This window comes from Arctopsyche grandis, chromosome 11, assembly GCF_051622035.1.
Source record: "Arctopsyche grandis isolate Sample6627 chromosome 11, ASM5162203v2, whole genome shotgun sequence".
Taxonomy (NCBI): domain Eukaryota; kingdom Metazoa; phylum Arthropoda; class Insecta; order Trichoptera; family Hydropsychidae; genus Arctopsyche; species Arctopsyche grandis.
In genome coordinates this window covers 19469636-19491917 of record NC_135365.1, presented here as the reverse complement: position 1 = coordinate 19491917, position 22282 = coordinate 19469636, and the positions used below count along the sequence as shown (strand labels likewise).

Genomic DNA, 22282 nt, shown 5'->3' with positions numbered 1-22282 from the left:
TAACTATTTTCTGGCTAACGATTTCGGTGTTTTCTCTATACGTTTGCCAAGAAATGCAGTATTTACCCGAACTGTCATTGAGACGGCTTTATGTGAACATTATTTGGTCCAATTTTAATTTGATATGTTTAGCTTGTCGTCTATTTATTTTATATGTTAGACATCGAAATGAATAGGCTAAAATTAATGTAAAAATTTCGTAAAAAGCTGAGGCTTTACTTGTGTATAATAATTCGAATATATACATATGTATTTGTGTGTCAATTTTACTTAGAAATAAAAAAAAATACATTTTTAATATTTTCAATACACTATTTATTTATTATCACTAATATAATTATCACTACACAAAGTTTGCACCATTGAGAAAATAACTTTGAGTAATTTTAATTGTTGGATTGTTTTGGAGATCAATAGTGATATCATTATTGAAATAGTGCTTACACATTTAAATTTATTTATTACTTAATATTATGAATTATTTTATTTTACATAAAAGTTTTTAAAATGAAGTAAACGTATAATAATGCTTTTTATGTCGGTTGACCGTATTCTAAAGTCCAAGAATAGCTATATTTAGGATCTTCGTCCGAACCAGCTTCGTTTTCAGTTTTCTTACTCTTTTCTATCAAGGAAGCAACGGCTCCTCTCAAATTAGGATCTCCAATGTAATCATGAAGATATTCCGAATTCTTATCTTCGCTATAATCTTCAACTTCCTTGGGTTTCGCATCAAACGCTACATATCCTGGAACTATTTCCTCATAATCTTTGAGCGCATACGGTGCATCGAAATCGTAATCGGCGGATTCGTCATCTTTTTCTTCCTCGGAATCCTTATCATTTTCATCACCGTCCTCTGAACTATCTTCGTTTTGTAATTTGGCATTCTTTGCATCCTCTGCCCGATGATTATCGACGAAATCGCTTCTGTAAAATCCGAAAATGCTCTCCGGCAAAGTTATATTCTCTATTTCTACGGTCGTGTCTCCTAAGTCTAGTTTGAATGGAAATTCGTGCTCTTCGGATTTGAGATTTGCTTTGTTTTCTTCTTGAACATCTTCGTGCTTATAGTCCAAAGGTATGTGTTCAAATTGTTCTTTCAAATTCCCACTTGTGCGCGACTCGTTATCATTATTCAATGGTTGCTCTTGTTTATCGCTATTGGTATTTATCCCGTCCAAGCTTTCACTATCGTCTGCACAACTCCTCCCAGCACCTGCCTCATCACGTTCATCACGGTTTCCAGAAGAGTCGGCTGCACCAGCTCTAGTGCATTTGTTAACTCGACTTTCGTCGGAGTCGTCGTCGGATTCTGCGGATGATGATGATAATACACCGGGGTCGCTTTCGTCGACAAAGTCTGTGTATCCCAAGTTTTGCTCTCCAACGAATTCTTCGTTATCAGTATTTTCTTGCTGGCCGTGTTCCACTGGTTGGGCGCTATCGTTATCGGACTGTTCGACCTCCTCTGCCTGGTTCTCATCGTTTTCGTATAAGGGTAGCTTTTCATCTGCAATAAACTTGTCATTGTAATAAACGGTCGGTTCCTTGTCAGCGGCTATCTCGTCATCACCCTGTCGCTGACTTACCTGCTCCTCCTCATCGTTGAAGGTATGGTAATTTTGTCCAGCATTTGCGTTTCCCACTTTCTGTGTGAACGTCTGAGGAGAGGTGTCTTCGCTTTGATCTAAAGGCACTGCTCTCTCTGTGACGGTGATTGCACCATCGTTATTTGGGTGGCTTCCCGTCACTTGCGTCACGACAATTGCTGCAGTTTGCGAATCATTAGAAGCTGGAGATGGTGTCGTGGTGGAATTTTTAACGTTGCGTCTGCGTCTACGCAGAGAGTTCTTGTAATGGCCCATTGTCTTTTCGATTACAGTGTCATTTTTTATCTTATCGTTTGTAGTCTTGGTGTCAGCTTTCGTTTCAAAGTCCTATAAAAACCACAACATATCTAAATTGCCGCACGGTACAAGCTCGGTGCAAAGATGCAATTATTGTCTTTGTATGTGTGGCACCATAATTTTTACCCAAAACAATTACTCAACATAATCTTAAGTAAAGCTACATACTCTCGATCATTATCATATTAACAATATAATTACAAAAGTGCAAAACGCTACACGTGCAAACTATGAAAAGTGAAAGCTTACCTTCGTTTTTGAAAGGAAAAATGATTACAGGGATTGGACACTAAAGGTCGACGTACACATGCTCGTTGCAGATACAAGTGAAACACATTTCTCATACAAAAAAAATATATTTAAAATTAAAAAAATATTTACATTTTATAAAAAATAATCTACAATGCAGGTATCAAAAATTGCTGTACACATTCGTATATTTAAAAAATCAACAGAGATGAGCAAAATAGTTAAATTTCTTCAAAAGTATACTAAAGGTATATAATAAATATGTTAATTTGTACGCGTCTATTGTTAATACAATATAATATTTTTATATTATACATTATTGCGTCGTATCATGTGTCAGTGAAAAATAGTTAACTAGTCGTAAATGCAGATTTCTATTTTGCATATCTCTGTATATTTTGGATACATATTGTGCAATTTAAACTTAGTCTACGTACATAATGGCAGTTTGTATTTTGTTTACTAAATATATTATAATAATGGTAATAAGGATGAGATGTGGTAACTGTGCACATTCCTGAACACGTGAAAACAACGTATGTATGTATGTATGAATGAGAGCGAATGAATTAAATTTGTAAAATGGCCTTATGCGAGTTTGACTATTTTTATTTATATAATAAATAATTTACTAGTAAATGACGATTACTTAAACATGATAAATACACATTTTTCTTTCTATTAAATTATATGACACATCAATAATAAATGTAAAATAGTGAAAAGTTTTTACATTGTCGATTGTCTATGTATGTAGGTATTTCAATGAAATAAAATGTATTCTTGCTTAAAACATGCGAATATTGAATTAACGAGTGTTTATTAATTATTATGTCAGAAATGCACACGTAATAAAACAAACACCTCATTCGGTTGCTTAACTTAACAATAGAACAAATGAGTATTTTTTAATGACGAAACGATATGAAAATTAGTTACTAGGTAGAGAAGAAGAAGACTGGAAAAATTCAGAATTTAGACAGAGAACGCACGCTCGATCGAAGAAAATAAATAAGTTTGACAGTGAGTGTGTGTAGGTGTGTGCGTAGGTGATAATTTTATAAATAACGTGCAAAACTAATGGTGAAGAAAGGGTTAGTTGAAGTGGTAGCAGAGCTCCTACTTGAATTCAACTACAGTGTCCGATTCGTCCTCAACAACTTGCTGGAAAGAAAGAAGAGTCAATTGTAGAGGGCGAGCTGATTTAACCCTTTCGCCCCCAAACGAACCTCAAACGTGGGTTCAATCTCACATGTCGAATACTATAATGAACATAAGACGCACCAGAATCAATCCATCACCAGATTCCTATCCAAATGTATTTATTTGCTAATTTATACAGCTGATGGAATGATTCCAATTTTTCATATGATATCCAATCTGACGGTTCATCTATTATTGAGACAATCTTGGCAGAAACTATTCATACAATTTGAGCCATACAAAATGCATTCATCTGTAAACTGCATTTAAAATGCAGTTGATAGAGTTTTTTATCGTTTTTACGTTATGTGTAAAACGGCGACAAAGATTACTAATATTTTAAAACCGATTATATACAGTCAGTGGCCTAGCTAGGAATTTTGGGCCCTCATGCAAAATTTATCCAAAGGCCCCTCATCCCCCTTAATCTGATTTTAAAAATAATAGATTAATAGATGAAATAATTCAAATGGCATTACGTGATTGATTTTCCCACTTGAATCCAAATGGCTTTTTATGGTCTGCAACGATAAAAGCCCAAATAATTCATTGGACTTTTTTTAAATTTCTGCATCGTACAACAAAGGTGAAGCAAAATAATATTATATACGTACAAGTGTATGACTTGAGTAATTTTTATTACTTTCTATATTTTCGACAATGTTGAATTACATATGTATATTGAGTGTACCAATGTTTATATAAATTTGGACCCCCTGTCAAGCTGGGCTCTCATGCTTTGCATAACTTTGCTACGAAGTAGTTACGCCACTGTATATATTATGTTATTTATTGTTCTAAAATATTAATAATATTTGTATAAACAATTTCAATATGTCGTAGATGTGAGCTATGGGTGCGAAAGGGTTAGCGGATCAAACATGCAAAAATAATAGTAGTGCAATAAAGAAGATTCAGTATACATATATACAAAGAAAGAATATGTAGTCATGCAAAATCAAGCAAATCATTCATAGATAGGAAAAGTAAATAGAAAATATAGAAACGATGAAAGTAAATGAATGGAAAATTTGGTACAGTTTTTGAAGTAAGTCCCTGTCGATTTTCACGCGTCAATAAATAAAATTTCTTAATTTGAGAAGAATATAATTATTATCGTTCATATATTAGGATACTTCATATGATCACTTCTTGCCGCGAAAATGGTGGTATCCAAAATTACTCACGTAAGGGTTGGTCGGAACGGACTGGTGGCCGTTGTAATCGGCCCACTTGCTGAAGTCGATCGATGGTATTACACCACTGCGACACGGCACTCTCGGATTGCTGAAAAAATCATTCGAAAATCATCAGAATTAAACTTTGGGGATCGGTACCATATGTATGTAGGTGTCGTTTTGGAAGCTGCGGTTACATTTCGTGATCGGGCAACACCATCGGGTACACTTGAACGGTATCGATGATGTCAGTGTTGTCGCAGATGATACGTGAAAGTCTCGTCTTTTTCAACTCAGCCACTTGCTCTGGAGTGAAGGACGATGGCTGATTGGGCAACTCGTACCTGAGAATCAAAATCACACCGTTGATCAACGTGAAACGTCGTGGATATACCAACCCACCAAATGGTGGCTGAATCTAGCACTTGCACACACACACAGAGCCGTAACTAAACACAAAGCGCAAAATACATGTAAAAGGAATTTCAATTTACTACACTATCATTGTTAATTACCAAAATCTGTCTCCTCTTCTTGAGTATGAGAATTGAGTAGCAATGATGCAAGCGAAAGTGGGTCCCAACATGGATCCAGGAAGAGGACGTTCTGAGACACCTCCAGACCATAGATCTACATCACTAGGATGCTCGAAGATGGACTCATACTTTTGAATAGTCTCATTAGGCATAGATCCGAAGAGTTCTTGGAAGGAACCAGCACCGGGCAGTCCGCAGAACTTTCTGAACTCCATGTATCCAGGAAGACCGAACTCTCTACCTCTTTGCATGTTGAACGAGACGAGATCCATACCGAATCGAGCACCTGGCTTCTTGAACAAGTGATTGGTGACCTCTTGCGTGATCGAATCGTCCATAGCCTGAGCGACCTGGTTCATCAAACCCATCAGATACTCGTCGAAGACTCCAGCGCGATACAAATCGTACGGACGACGGATCAGATCGGAGAGACGTTTCGAAGCTGAAATTATCAAACGATTAATCAAATCGTTCTAATAATAATAAAAAAAACTGACATTTTTATTATAGCTGTAATACTGACCGATGAATTTATGAGCTTTGGACCATCTTTCGATAGCTGTCGGAAGGAGCGAATGTCCAAATCTGAACGCAGCGGCTGCAAAAGCGTCTATTACGTTAGGATTGATGTGCTCGTCATGTCCATCCCAATATCCCTATACAAATAAAATAGCTTTAGATTATGTTTTTATTCATAGTTAAAATACGTCATTTTATCGTTTTTTCTTCTATCAATGACAACATGCGGAATAACCAAGAAAATTCAGGTCAAATAGAGACGTTTGCCAATCTGAAGTATTCGAATGTTAATATGTACATACTGCTTGGAGCTGTATTGATTAAGTTTTAACCGAGCGATTAACTTTCGCAGATAAATTTCAAATTATAACGTATTATCTACCTATCAAACGGTCATATATAGATAAGTTACATAATCGCTTATACTTTAACGCGCTTATAATCATTATACACTTGTTGTAATTTATTAATGGCGGTACGTGTTTGATTGCACGATCAAATCCCAGATGAAGGAATGCGATTAATAAAGCAGTAGCGGCCGAAAACGATTGCACAAAAGCGGCACAATAATAAAAAGTTAATAAATCAATTGTAATTAAGATGAAAGATATGTTTTTTACGATGGCCTCGGGCGGGTCATTTGCACCACTTTATCGACCCGGCCGATATAAAAGCACACCATTATGCTCATTTTAGACGTTGTAAAGTGAAAATGTGCATTATTATTATTGCTATTGTTATGCAAGAACGAGTATTTATTTACGGGGCGAATTTCTAAACACTGTCATATAAACAACAATGCGATAAAGACCGCTTTTACGATAGCTTATCGAGAGCGTATTAAGAATGATTACGTCTTTCTGGAGCAAGAGGCCGAATTTCTCCATGACTTCCTTGCCGAGCAGAATTGGCAAGAATTCGTTGTATGTGATGTGCTGGATTTGGGCGATGACTATCCTTCTGGACTCTTGGAAGAGGGTCTCGTCGTCCCAGTGTGGGTTCACGTGGGCCAAGCCTCGTGCTACTCTGTTGTGTTCTCGAGCCATCAAAGTGTGCATGCAAGTCAACACCAATTGTTCGTTGACTCTGATTTCACCTAGAAATTAATCGAAAATCATGTTACGACAGATAAACTTTACAATTTCATTATATTCGATGGAAAAGTTTATAGTTTACCAGCTTCAAAACAGTACATGGATCTGTTGGGTCGCGTGCATCCTTCATCTGGAATATCTAACTTGAGTGGGAGCAGATCTTTCAAGCCGTACTCTTCAAACACTGGATTCATGCGAAGTAATCCTCCAAAGCCTGATCTCAATTTCCTATGGAAATATGCATTTTAATATAATTGCTCAATTCAAAGGCGTTTAAAAAAAGCTGATTAGAATCTGATTTCCAACATTGTAGCGGATTTTATTGTTGATTTCGGTCAGTTTGAATAGAAACGTGAATAAAGATATGGATCGTCGTCGGATTAGACCTACTAAAAATCCGGTATTTATCTTTTGTTTGTATGCTTTGTTGTTGCCAAACATTTCGTTGCGTTTTGTTCTGATCTTTTGTAAAAGGTGGACCACATCGTTGTCGATACGTAATAATTGTCGCCTGAACTGGTTTGGCAATTTTTTACTCGTACCAAATTTACTTACGCCAGACTAACCAATTTCTCAATTTACAATACGACATAAGACTGGGGTACAGCAAGTGTCAAACGGAAAGACCCACGACACTCTATATGGACTTATACCTCTGTATAAGGAGAGATTTAACTAGTAATAAGTCTTTTTTTAAGATACGTCATATCATTATTTTTCCTTTGCTCAATATAATCTTATAAAATAACAATAGTAAGGCAACGACAATAACAATATACTGCTTTTTACTATTGTCTATAAGTCTTGTAAGTTTGCGTTAGCGATATATATCGTTACCTTATTTAGAAAGGGTTCTAACTGTTAGTTGGAACCTTTTCAAAGTAAGGTAACGATATGTAGAACACCAGAATGCTGCATAAGGTCCAGTGCACTCAAATAAGTTTAGAACGCTATATGTTGGATATAACGAGGAGAGATAGAAAACGGAATACGTGAGTTAGAAGTATGACAAATATGGTTTATGGAAAGCTGAGAATAAATAAATTTAAATGGAAATAGGCGGATAACGTAGCTAGAAAAAAGGACGATAGATGGATGAAAAAAGTGCTCGAATGATACCCGAGAGAATGTTAAAGGGAGCCAGGAAGGCCACAGGGGAGACGGTGGGATGAAATCAGAAACAAACGTGTGGGATGGATAGATGAGAGTTGCTTAAAACAGAGTAGAACGGAAGCGTATTGTAAAGGTCTTCATCCAACAGTGGATGATGAATGGCTGTGAATGATGATGATGATGTACTTACATATGCAAATTCTTACATATTATATTATCATTTATGCTAATTTTATTTTTTATTATGTTTTATTTCAATTTATTCTCACTGTATCCTTTTTTCTTGTTTTGTTTAGCCATAGTGACGACTTGGGACAACTCTGTAATGTCACTATGGCACAATTATAATAAATAAATAACTAAATGAATATGCCATTACATAAGCTCTAAATATTGGAATGATGATGCACATTCGACAACAGTTCATTAGTATTTTACTCTAAGCTGGAATATATCTTTATTTTAATATACGCATCAGCAAATAGCCAACATTTGTATGCAAAATATGCACTTATGTAATTGCAAAATGTTTCGTCGAATTTTTTCAACACGTCAAAGTTTCAATGTTTTCAATTAATTACTTTCACTGTATAACAAACGTATATATTAAAATAAGTATATTTACCTTGAGAATTTTTCAGTAACTCCGTATACGGTGTTGCCGTCTAAAACGCCAGTCAAAGTGTTGAATTGATTTCGAGAGCCTGCAAGAGAAAAAAACAAAACTGAAAAGATGGCGCAAATGTAGCAAGTTAATTAGTGCATTAGAATGTAATAACATCCAGCCTGCTTGATTGCATCCGAATGTCAAAAGTCGATTCAAGTCGCTCGAATAAATTGAAATGCGGCAATATGAGACAATTTCGTGCGTGCTTTTGAAATTATTATTATATGTACATAATAGATAGATACCCACGGTATACTCAGAATATTAGAATTACACACGATACGCACGACCGCGGGCAATATTGAATGTTGGATGACAATTATATCTCGATTATGAGAACCCGTTCGGCTGCGTTAAAATTTATAGGGGCAAGTTTGATACCGTCAATTTGATGGTAGTAGCATATGGGTTAAATCAACACAACTTGCCCAATATGTACACATGTACAAAGGCGGGAAATTTTAATCGCCGAGTAGGTACTACTACGAGGTGTGTTCAAACGCGTGGTGAATGTTTCGTATGAAGGTATTACAAAAATGTTTTTGATCTAATCTTCTATATGTCGAAGCTGGTAGTTACACAGTATAATACTTACTAATACTAATACTGATTCAACTACATATTTATATGCTCAGATAAGGTCTAGATGAAAAAAAGTTGTATACATATGATATAAACGACAGTGCTTCGCCTATAACTTACTACCCAGCGAACTGTGTACATGTCTTAGCACTTTTCCTTGATAAAAATAACAAGACGAATCTCCTTTCCAGTCAGAATGATACTGTAACGTAGAGATTAGGTGATTGGTGCTCGGCGTATGAATGAACCGTATACAACAACCAATAAGGTCTCACGACCCATCGACCAATGATCTCTCTGTGCTGAAAGTGCACGCTGTGTATAAATATTCAGCGGATTTCTTCCGTGCTTCATTCGGAGCTGGCTCGTCAACCGGACAACAATAAACTACCCCACTAACACTCACTGCGTCTTTCACTCCGATCTTGAAAACTTCTCTTCACGTCCACGCTACAATACAGATAGAGTTGTATACATATATTTTGTAATATGATATATTTTATATCCACGACAATAGTTCTGCCTGTTTTGGAAAATGCTTTTAAAATCGTTTTCAATAGAGCATTTCGAAATTCTGTCAAGGCCGTTTTGAAATTCAACATCAAATTAAAATTAATTAATAACAATTCATACCATTTTTAAATTAGCATTTTCAGTACAAGCATCTTCATATTATTTCATCAGCTTTAAAATGTCATTGTCAGAATCTAAAACTTTTCATAAATAATAGACTAGGAAAATCTTTCAACCTACTATATACATACCTACTTATATCTCGAATTCTAATCACAATTTCAATACAGACGTGTATATACTTAGTCGTTTTTCTATAATAAGTGTAGAATTTCGTGTTGGAATGTGTATAGTAGCTCTGTGTTTACATTCGATATGCAATATATACGAAACGCCTAATCTTTTATGTAAATCGTCACGATCTGGGATTAAGTGCATATCCGTTTTTGGATCTCGATTCGTGTCAATGAGCTGAGAAGTCAACGAGCCTCGAGGCTGGCGCTCATTTCCATTGCTAATTTCCCGACAGACAGATTGGTCGACAACAATATCAAAATTAGAATAATAAAAGCGACCAAACGCAAGGCTGCACAATATGCCTTACGGTTTGCGTAACAGCATAACGTCGAGGATTATATCACAACAACAACAACAATAACAACAGCAGCAGCGCGTTCGTTAAAGTTTTGTATGGTTTGATTGTGGCGTATCTTGCTCTCCCAGAAGCAAGCTATGGAGATGGTGAAGGGTTTACGCAACGCCGAGCCTAAATAAATAAATGGGTTGTCGGATGTAAAAGGTGCTTTCACCGTAATTGACTGCACCCGGCTGTAAGTAATATAATGTATACAGCTCCAACAAAGACCGTGGAAGATTCTGCAGTACCTACGTAGTACGTACTCCTCCGACTGCAGAATGGCCTCACAATGCTAAATTGGCGTGAAATTTGTAGCGAGGATAATTAAACGTGGTCCCGTTTGGAAGAGCAGCCTTCACGCTCTTCTAAGATTCGCTATTGCCAATAGTCGAACGCGATTGAGAAACTGTTTTGAATAATGGACAGAAAAAATATATAAATAAGAAGAATAGCAATCAGTCAGTAAGCGCACCGACCGATCCAAGCAGTACAGAATCCAAGGACGACGCGTGAAAGAGTTGGAGTACGTACGTAGCTGTCAGTTCCAATGTGATAAGTTGATACGCACAATTGGGGGACCATTTTTTATGCTTCAAGATTCAATGTCGTCGTCGGAGATCATAATCTTCACCTGTCAGCGGTTATAGCGGCACAATCAACAACTTTCACAGTTTTTATTGGATGAAAGACTGAGTACAATCTCGTTGATTGGTATATTTTAACACACAAAAGCAACACTATCAATGCAAAAAAGCTTCATAGACACTTCAAGAAACTTCCAGAAATATATTTACTGTTTTATAAACAGTTTTGATGGCATAGAACATTGGTGACTACGCGGGCTATTTTCGGGCGTATTTTATATTTTGAGGTGTGAACCTTTTTTTCGACTAATAAAGGACGAATACCAGTCAAGAAATTGATAGTATTCTCGCATATTTTGAAAGGAAATAACTGCAATGAATACTTATGGTATATTAGTACCGGTTATGCCCGTTCATTGAGACTATTTTTGTGTGAAATTACTGTTAACTAAATACTTTTTTCTCCAAGCAAGACATTATTTAGCTGCCAGTAGGGATGTTCATGTTTTTTTTAATAATACTATCAAAGGAGGTTAATAATTTAAAACAGGAAATAATGTTTACTAAAGACGGACGGACCGATTCCCGATAAAGACAAAAAGGATACGATGGATCTTATCTAAAATATTTAAAGTATTATTGATTTATTTTATTGCAATACATACAAGATATAACTTGTTAATTTATTTTATTGTGATTCATTTTACTAAAATACATATTATATATTATATAATGCAACCCCCTGTCATCTGCATCTATAGAAAAAAGGTCAATAGGATAATAGTGGAAAAATAAACTACGCCCAATAAAAAGCTCGCGTGGCCACCATTAGCGTAGAGGGAACAAGAATAAGCAGATCCGTGATGCGCCTCGATATTATGGTGGTAGCTATTCAACTAAATCCAGAGAAAATTACAGAAGTGTCTTCATAAATCTTCAAGATAATGATATCCATGAAATATATGCTACAATAGGTACTTTCCGATCCACATATTCATTCATGATAAGAAAGGAAATGATTATGAACAAGAGTCTGCAAATAAAACTCTAAAAAAAGTGAAATATGTATTTGAACATTAACTGCCTGTCACATGAAGAGCTAATCCCATGTACAGAAATATATATAATAGCTAAATAGCTAAATTAAAAAAAAATCCCATATATGTACGAATACCATTCTCTTTCCTAACATGTGCGTTTATATGTGGTAGTTGGTAGATCCATATAATTGATCGATTAAGATGTCTTGTCAATCAAACCACCAATGAGCGATAGATAGGTTGTTATTTGGATAATTGTATGTAGGAAAAGATAGTTGAAAAACAAGTATGAATGAGAAGAAGAGAAAGAGATATTGAATCGAAGATTTTATAAACCCAATCACTATCAGTCATTTATGACGGGCACTCATACTGTGCAGTTACATCATGGAAAATAAGCAGTTAAAGAAGTCTTCCATTGCGATAAAATAGATCGTACGCAACGTGTCTGTATAAAAGCGGAGAGAAATTATCCGAGGGCATTGTTAACTAGATAATAATTGGTGTACGTGCGTGGATTCTGTGTTCTGCTACCAGATTGTGGTGAAATTTGATTTAATTTTTCCCACACGGGCCCAGGTGATTATAGTGGGATTTGAGAAGCAAACGTTGCGGTTTCGAAACCGCGAAAGTATATCGTATTTGCAGATTCTCGAAAAGTGCCACGCGAATCGATACCGATCTTTGAGATATGGATTGAGTCTCGTCCGGTCACGATCGATCTCAATCGCCGAAAAAACAGGTGATAACATCGCAATCAAGCGAACAGGATGCGAACGGGCATATAATTGCAGACTTGTGCCGAAGGTGATTTATGCCGCTAAATTAATCCAGATACGTTTTATAACGCCAACGATCAGATAATGAAGTCATTAAGACGTTATCACAAACTGAACTTTGTTTATGCAACTGTGACGTACAGCACTTATTGTTAAATGAAAATAGATATATGTATGTATGTATGAAGATACGACTTTCGGAATGCACAAGTACATTATAGACTATGTACATAGATACACTAGAGACTTTCTTGAAAGTACTTAAAAATACTACACGTGCGTTTAGTATGTCCATTGTTTCATGCTAACTAGAGTGATCTTTTATGCAAAGAAGCACTCATAAACATACTGTGAACTTTGAACTATTAGGGCGAGGCCTTTCTAATGAAATTCTGTTTACCATACAAAGCTCTCGCATTCTGCAATGTTATTATAATAATATATGATTCCATGGCGATGGAATTCCCTTTGAACTTTGATAAAATCATGCGGAGAATTTCTCTTCATGGTTCGTAATTGAGGCATCTCGATTATACGCAGGTTTTGTAACGTCAAAATATTGCCGAAGAAAATTTAATAATAAGACGCGAGTCTTCAAATAAGATCCAACCCACATCGGTAACATTTCGACACGCAATGTAATATATTAATCGTTTGAGTTAGATTTTGTTTGCAGAACTACATATAGTTTGAGTAAGATAATAAATTTTGCAGGTTTAAAACATTTGGGCAGCAGCATAGCTCGGTTGTTGCGTTAATTCAAAGTATAATCTATAGTGCTGCTGGTCAGACTTAGATATTTGTGACTCGAATTCAACCGTTTCCTATCAGAGTTTGCTGATTTATCTAGTTTTAAAAACTCAAATGGTCAAAAACCATCCTACCCACTATGTCACCACTATTTGAATATGATTTCAAAATTCATATTCTTTAAATTTATATATGTACAAGTTAAATACTGTGACGTGGGAACATGCGAGAAAGTATTCACTGTCTAAGTGCATTCGTAGGTGAACAATAGGGATCCTGGATTAGGCGAACGGGACTCGACAATAGATACATAAATTGATCGGGGAATCTGTGGTGGGCAACTTGTCCTTTGTAAGGAAGTACACACGGTAGATCAGATTATTCTGGAGTGAGCGGTAGTTACGTGTGGACCTTCTGAATCGTTGAATAAAGAATGAAGCGACTTTGGCCTTTCATTTAAATCCTAAACTCACCCTTACGCAACAATACTATAGATGTCGCTCAGGGGCAACCCATAATGATATCATGGGAAAATATAAATTTAAGTTAATTTAATTAACTCTGAATGAAAATAAAGTTATATTGAACTGATATGAAACCTTTTAAATGAACTTTAAATGCCTTGAGAAAATATAGTCCTATACTATATTATAGTCCTTTACTATCTTAAATGTGTCTTCTTCAGTCACTTTCTACTTTTATAGAACATTTAAAATTACCGCTAGTATTCAGATGAAAACATGTCTATAGTGCAATATATATAAAATGTATAAATACCTAGTCTGCAGCCAACTCTCGGCGAGGGGAAACCTCTGACAAAATCAATACACTTGATGTTGAAGAGGCGATAGAAGTAATCATCGTCGGGAATCCTCAGCTCGTTACAATAAGGATGCTTCTGGTGAGGTGGTCGATTGCAGCACTCTTCGGGGTCGTTACGATTGAACGGATCTAAAGCACCATCGTGATTAGTAATTGATTATTTTTCAATAGAGTCATCTGCTAAAGGCTAAACATACCTAAAGGCGTTCCGGTGAGCGTGTAATCGTGATCCATGAATTGTCCCCAAGCTATGACCATCACAGTACCGGCGTGATCGTGGAAACCTTCATCAGGATGCATGGTGCGAGAGACGATCCTCGAGAGAGGAAGGTCACGTCCGGTCACCGATACTCTTGGAGCGTTGATACCATCAGCATAGAGAGGAGCCAACAGTCTAAAAAATACATCAATGGTAAGTTTCAAAAATGTTTGGTAAACGACATTAGTATGGAGACTCTGTATATGTATGTATTTAGTACCTTTGGAAAGGTGTCATAGTAGCACCCCATGTTGGATTCTGAAGATTGGTACACAGGCCGTCGAATCTCCTGTACTTTCCAGCGCGACATTCCACGTGCGCCAAAAATGGCGGACACACTTCTCGGATCAAAGTCTTCGAGGTGTCGATCAACGGCAGACCCTTCTCGATGTCTTCATAAGTCAATCCGTATCTGCGAAACAAAAAAGAAAATAGAAACATTAAAAAAAGCGTTACACCTGATTGAGCGTTTCGCAAATTTGGCCACGCTCAAAACGAGCCTTAATTACTTTTGACACGCAAATACATAATATTGAACAGCGCGCGTTCCGCTTTTTGCTTGCTTTAATTATTCAATAAGTGCGTCGTGTGTTTTTTGTTGCGAATGTAAACATTGCATTGATGCAATAATTATTTTTTTTAGTGGTCGATTTCTTGGTATTTAATCATGGGTGAATTGAGCTTTGAAGGTGTTGGATTTCAGCTTTAACCGGCTCTATGAGGCAAACTTGATTTATTTGCAGATCATGGCGCACATATAGGAGGTCGCTTGGTAAAATTGGAGTACCTGATGTGTATGATGAGTGTCGAGGCGTGTTAGTATGCACGTAGCCTTATTTTATGAAAGTTAATCGTGCCATTTTATGTAAATATAACGTAATAATCAGTAGCTAAAAGCTCGGCCTTATTCGATATATTAATGTTTTTTGAACATCTTTTTACTCTAATTATGATATGAGATTGAAAAAAAATGAATATTTCCTCTTTGGAGACGAGAAGAATGAAAGGTGATCTAATTGAAGTCTATAAAATTATAAATAACCATTTCAATTGTCATATAATTAACTTCCTTGCGTTTAACAATAAAACTTATCTGAGCGGTTATACTCTCAGACTCCATTAAGATATTTACTTTAAAATAATTAGTAAATCCTTCTTTTCAAATAGAGTGGCTAAAATTTGGAATTAATTTAACTTCTACTAACCTAAACCTTTTTAAAATTAAACTTGATGATTTCCTTAAAATCAATAGTTTTTGTAGTTTTTCAGTTTTCAGTTTATCTTTTTTATTTTCTCTTCTTTTTAATTTGTTTATTTTATTGACCTCTAATTTTTTAATTGACGGTTTTTGCTTTTAATTTAATTTTTTTTTTAATCTTATTTGATATTTGTATGTTTTGTATTATAATTTTTTAGGTTTTGGGTCCATCAACTATGTCTTTCCGTCTTTCCCAAGTATTCTAAATTAAATAAATAATAAATTTTTGAAAACCCAAGATGTAAATATTTTTCAAGACAGCTCAAGTCATACTAGAATTATGCTTCCAACAAATGAACGTTAGCATATAAATTTTTCTTATATGTAATTTAGCTATAATAGTCCAATGCAGATGCACGAAATATATTTATGTATAATAAGGATGGCCGAAAGTGAAAGTGAAAAGTGAAAGATTCTAATCGATCATCCCCATTTCAAGTCCAAAACATTGTGACTCGTTTTATTTCTTTAATTTATCTTTATATGTAAGGTTCCATAGATCAGTGCATAAAAAATCAGTGAATCATTTAATAATACATACAAATTCGACACGGCATACAGCCGAAAGCGAAAAATCACACACACAAAAAACAAAATAAATAAAAAAGCCATCGTTGGGTGTGTGAGGTAACAACATTAACACTTCACAATATTTGTTCGTGGGCGTATTCGTGAAACGTCTTGTACACATGCGAAATTAGCGTTTATGGATTTTAATGGTTGCCCCGAAGGCTCATCGTAGCGTAAATAATTATCGACTCACCTGGAGGCGGTCATAAATCAAAACCGAACGTGTGGGAAGTCGACGGTCATATCCAGGTTAAATGGCAAAAGCAAAACTAATAAAAAATATCAACAACACATCCTGAACGCACACGTTTCATGTCACTTCGCAACATCCTACAAAGCACACCATATATGAAGCTTTCGATTAATGGTTTGCAATACCTGGCTCGACGTATTACGTGTCTGTCTACAGATTCTGCATCCTGAAGGCAAGTCTGGTGGACACAAGTCGGCCTTGCGGCATAAAGTGACCGATACTTTGCGATATATTGCGTGCGTAACAAAACAACTCTAGTGCGAAATTTTTGCCTCGGGTCATTCTGGTTCCGCCTTAAGGTGTCTCTGTCAAGGAATGCTGAAGGATATGCAAACTGGAACTGTTATGCAAATTGCACAAATGCAACGAACGTGATGTAAGGCCTCGAGGTTATTTAGTATGTAGACCGCCAAAGTAGCTCTTTAATTTCTAAACGGTAGTAATGTTTGATTTCCTTGTCGTTGGTATATGCCAAATATGTGTCAATGGTGATATATACGTATGTATAAAATGTAATAAAAATGACCGGAAATTTCATATCATAGATAACTAGATGAATATTAACTTCCGAAAGGTTGATGAAGCCAGCCGTGGTTAAAATTGTGTTTATCATTGTTTTGACAAGGGTCAATTGGATCGATTGAGTGCGTTGTTCAATACAAACAACTTTTTATAATGTTGAACAATCGATTTTCAATGTCGGTCGCTATGCTCAATTTAATATATATATTTTTAAGAATGGGTTAAAAGTTCATATTAAACTGATACAAATGATCAAAATAGTATTCAAGCTAAAAGAACGACATCAAAAAATATCGCATAAAGAAGAAGATCAATTCACTGGGGCTATTTAATTGACATCAAAGGTTCGTTGTGATGTCGATATAGTCTTATATGCAGGATGATTAAAAAAAAGAAGAAAGATGGAAGTGAAAAAAGAGAAGAAGGAAGATAAATGTGACTGTGAATATTGGTTACTAGTGTTGTGCCTGTTGATTTCAACGAGTTTATTCGGAAAGGAATTAATATACGAATTAAAATAAAGTTATATGTTATATGCGGGGTATATCCTCAATATATCCAATATTTAATCGCCATAGTTCTTTATCAACGCTAAATAAAATAAAATTATATCGCGCGCTCATATTACCATTATTAACCTATGCTTCACCTGTATGGAATAACGCCTCGAATACTAACCTTTCCAAGCTCCAAGTAATACAAAATAAATCCCTAAAAATAATTTATAATACACCCATATATACTAACGTGAAAAAACTGCATGCCATATATAATATTCCGTTTGTTACAGACATTACTAACAAACTAATCAGTAGATTCTATGACAGAATCACTAATAACCATACTAACACACTTGTGAAGAGTCTTGGTGATTACAACAAAATGTCTATACCCTTCAGGTATAAACACAGATTATCTAAACACAATCTGCTTTAGGTCATCGACTTTAGAGAGTCTTTAATTAATATTATATATTAGATGTATTATGAACATTTATAAGGATTGTAAATAGGTTTTTGAGCTATTTTTCCTATTATGCTTTAGATTAACATTAGAATAATATAATACTGTGATTACTAACCAAATTAAATTAAATTGTAAAATAGAAAATGATCAGTAGATCAGTAGCTATTAAAATAGATATAAGATGTATTGTGAACATAATTTCGTAATAATAAAAAGCATTTAAAAATCAAAATATGTTATATATAAATATAATGTAAGGGAATTTATAAGCGCGCGCTTATTAATAGTAAAAAGTTGAGTGCGCTCTTTATAAGCTGGCCGTTTGCCCACATCGAAATGATGAATGAATGTATGCGTGTCTTCGTGGATGCGTGTATGTGTGTACGCTCCTGCGTATGAGTAGGTGCATCTGACACTGACGTCACCCGTTCCAACTCAGGCGCTCAATATCAGGAGCACATGTCAGACGCTCAGGTACCCCCTTCCCCGTTACCCGCTATCTCAACACGATTGGTCGTCATACCACATCCCTATGTATACCGTATGTATACTACTGGTATTCTAAAATTTGTTTTTTTAAACACTCGCACATACATACGTACAAATATACACGCATACATCCCGTCCGTTTTTATATTTCTTCGTTGTTTTATAATCGGGATCGAATTTCGAATTAAAAATGACCTCACTGAAATATCAAACGCGACTTATAAATATCTCAATAAAACGGTAGCCATCGAAATTAAAATCAAATTTTCACTCAATACCATATGTTTATACATACATAACAAAAATTTGAATTATTTTGCATATTTTTCCATAGCCATAAAATCTGCGATAATTTATTACAAATTTAAAGGGACATAAACGATGAGATTAATTCTGTCGATAAAGTCAGCTCAAACGATCGAGTCCCCTATATACGGTCAAACTCGATCAACGATTAGTCACACCTGCATAATTAATAATGAAATTTCAACACATTTCATCGTACGTCTAGCGTGTGTATGAATCATTATGATAATAGATAATGTGATATTTTGATGATGTCTTTATACTGAAGTAATTAATTATCAACAGAAGCGATTCATTGATTATTCATCGAGCGGAGGTGTTGATTGCATAATATATTGCATTGTTTCACTGTTGATGCGGATTTATATAAAATTTTGACAAGTACGGGGTTGAGCAATCAATGATTGAATTAATAATTTTCGATTAATCGAATTGGGATTTTCAACAGAATTAAAATGTGAAGCTGTGCTTTGACAGCAATAGTTTCAAATATTACTTGAGTACAGAAACAAAGAAGGTTTCTCAGACATACCTACATCGGTCGCTATGCTTGGCTCTATCCTATAAGTTATAATTCCCTCAACTCACGTTTGATTATATTTGGGGAAACATTTTTATAAATTACTAAGTTTGTTTGGTGTGCAATTCTCAAATTCTTACAGAATTGAGCTTCAATGTTCAATCCTCAGTTACATGAGATGCCGCAGTTTGTTCTCTTCTCCTGGGGCACGTACCAATTTGATGGTTTTGTCGCCTGTTGCTGGATGCATCAAGCTCCTTAATCATATTTCTGTTAGCTTTGATTTGTTCAGTATAAAATATGCTGATCTGGTTGAGGGATTGTTTAATTTGAGATCGTAAATGTATTTGTTCAATCTAAAATTTGCTGATCTGGTTGAGGTATTGTTTAATTTGAGATCGTAAATGCGTTTTTTCATATTTCATTTTTTATATTTTGAATTTATTTTTGTTCTTTACTCTAAATATTTTTTTTATATAATATAATATTGGCTATAGTGACGCCTTGGAGTATATCTGTAATATCATTATGATTTAATTGTAGTAAATAAATAATTGAAAAATAAGACACATCACATCAATGCTCTCATAGAAGATCATTAAGATATTTTTCCAGAAATCTAAGCGCAATGATATCTTATGAGAATTTATATGTTTTAATTTTGGCTATCGATTAATTAACAATTATGATCTTTTAAAAGAGATTCTGATAAACCCAAGCTAAAGTGAAAGGATGACTGTCTGGGTGACCTCCATATCCTTGAGGTTTTCAATGGAGAAATGCTGTCCAGAAGACAGCAGACAGAAGATAAAGATTATCTTACAAAACAGATAAATTTATGGAATAAGCATTTGCATTTTGGAAATGTACATAAGTATGTATGTATATACACAGGTATACGTAGTTACAAACTGTATTAAGAAAAAAGCTTTAAAAAAGCAGCTTTCCAAACTATATATTTTTAAATCCATACAATTAACACAACTAATCGTACCATTGAATATACAAAACATTCACATATAAAGGTAAATTTAGACTATATGGTCAATTCGAATCACGTAACTGAGATCATCGAGTTACTCAGTCTCCGCATCGTTCACCTGTGCCACTTTCACTCGATGAGTAGAACACAGAAGAAGCCCGTTGACCATCATCACACCTCCTGTCGACATTTCGCAATATCTGCTTTACAGATGCGACGCGCTCTCCTCCGATATCGAAATGATTAAGAATACACTTGCGCTAATCCAATTAACATATGCATGTAGATAATCGTATGCAACATTGAGGTGCACGACCTCCAGACAGTGAAAAATAAAAATATTATCACCGATTTATGTAGATTTTAATTTAAGCGCCATAAAATTTCGATGAGGGTTCCCATTAATGCAAATCAATATTTAAAATCCAAGACATTCGGATTAATTAAAGGAGATTAAAATCCAGCAACCCACAGCATTCGATCCGATTCGGCGAACGTAACTTTATTTAGGTCGTAACTACTAGGTTTCCTTTATAGATGTCGACCGTAGGAAGTCAGACAGAATCAATGCTTCATCTACATATAATCATCTTTTTGTCATGTACGAATAAGGCGTGAAAAAATTCAACTTCCCTTATGAGCATCGATACAATTCGATTTGTCGACATCGATGTAAAACATCTCACATCTCAATTGAACACAGACGAATGTCTATCATCAACAGCATAACGATTCATCACAGTCAACGAACCGTATATAATTAATGATTATAATCGCGACGCACCATAATAGCCGTCCATCGAACATTACGCGATGTAATCTGTACGATTTATTGCAAATTATGAGGATAAATTCACAGGCCTACTGAGTAGACACATTCATATCTATTATTAATTTGCAAAAAATGCATTAAAAATTCGAGTGCATGTTAGCAATGAATCAGATTGTCCGTGACAGGGTTATTCAACTGTGCCATGTACGTACAGTAGACTAGCCTATTACGGTTTGAGCGCCATTAACGGAAAATTGATTTACGAATAAAAATTAAAATGACATAATTTATACGTAGGTACACTTCCACACAAAATGAGCCTTTATTGCGTAATATAATTTAAAGCATGGGAGTATGTAAGTATATATTATTATAACATAATGGAAAAAGATGTTAAAAATAAATATGCAAGCATATGAAATAGCATTTCCGCAACTGAAATGTCAAACTGCTTCAGTACAATTGAACGAAATAAATGATCATAATTTTTTACATGCTTAATCATTGCAAAAATCTAAAGTTTCATTTGTATATTACAATATAAAGTTCACTCTCGTCCATTAATAACGCCTTAAAAAGGTTAAGCATTGAATTGTCTGTCGTAAAAAATAAATAAAAATAATTAGCCTCCATTAAGTGTGAAAAGTATTTTTATTTTATTAATGCTTCCTACAAATGAGAGCAAGCAAATTGAAACAGCGTTTGATTGATAGGAATCTATTTAAATAATTTTGAACATAAATATGTACTAATAAAATAAAATAGCATTAAAAGTTTCAACTTTAAGCATCATTAATCATTAAAAATAAAAAGACGATTTGTTAATTCGTCTTGACGTTGCATAGCAAGTTTATAAATTTTTATTATTAATACATATTTTGCATGCGCAATTGTAAAACATCGCGTAATTAGCCCATTTACAAAAACGTTTACTAAACACAGACAGAATATTAAATAATTAATTTTATTTATGCGTTATTTATTTTTTCAACGAGCAACATTCTAACGTGAAAGCTTTCAAGGATATTTCAAATTAACATTTGTACACAAGCAGGTAGGTACTCGCAGATAATTAATATTTATTGTCGTTGTAAAGCAAGATTTTAGCACCGAAGTTTAACATTATTGAATTCCACGTTGACCTAAATGTTTTATTACATAAAACATTTCATTAGGATCATAACAAAGTACTTATCTTAAATTAATTAA

The 22282-nt window shown here is 34.9% G+C and overlaps 1 protein-coding gene across 1 annotated transcript in view; it reads right to left on the bottom strand.

Annotated features, from left to right (window-relative positions):
• Positions 1–4507: 4507 nt before the first annotated feature.
• cysu (peroxidase homolog) overlaps positions 4508–22282 on the bottom strand; it is a 30750-nt gene continuing 12975 nt past the window's right edge. Inside the window, exons 5-14 of the mRNA XM_077440534.1 lie at positions 14656–14847; positions 14374–14570; positions 14132–14305; positions 8428–8506; positions 6772–6917; positions 6450–6691; positions 5600–5732; positions 5056–5518; positions 4738–4884; positions 4508–4649 (exon numbers count right to left, since the gene is read on the bottom strand). Coding sequence (XP_077296660.1) covers positions 4508–4649; positions 4738–4884; positions 5056–5518; positions 5600–5732; positions 6450–6691; positions 6772–6917; positions 8428–8506; positions 14132–14305; positions 14374–14570; positions 14656–14847 — 1915 coding nt within the window. The remainder of the gene's footprint in view (positions 4650–4737; positions 4885–5055; positions 5519–5599; positions 5733–6449; positions 6692–6771; positions 6918–8427; positions 8507–14131; positions 14306–14373; positions 14571–14655; positions 14848–22282) is intronic.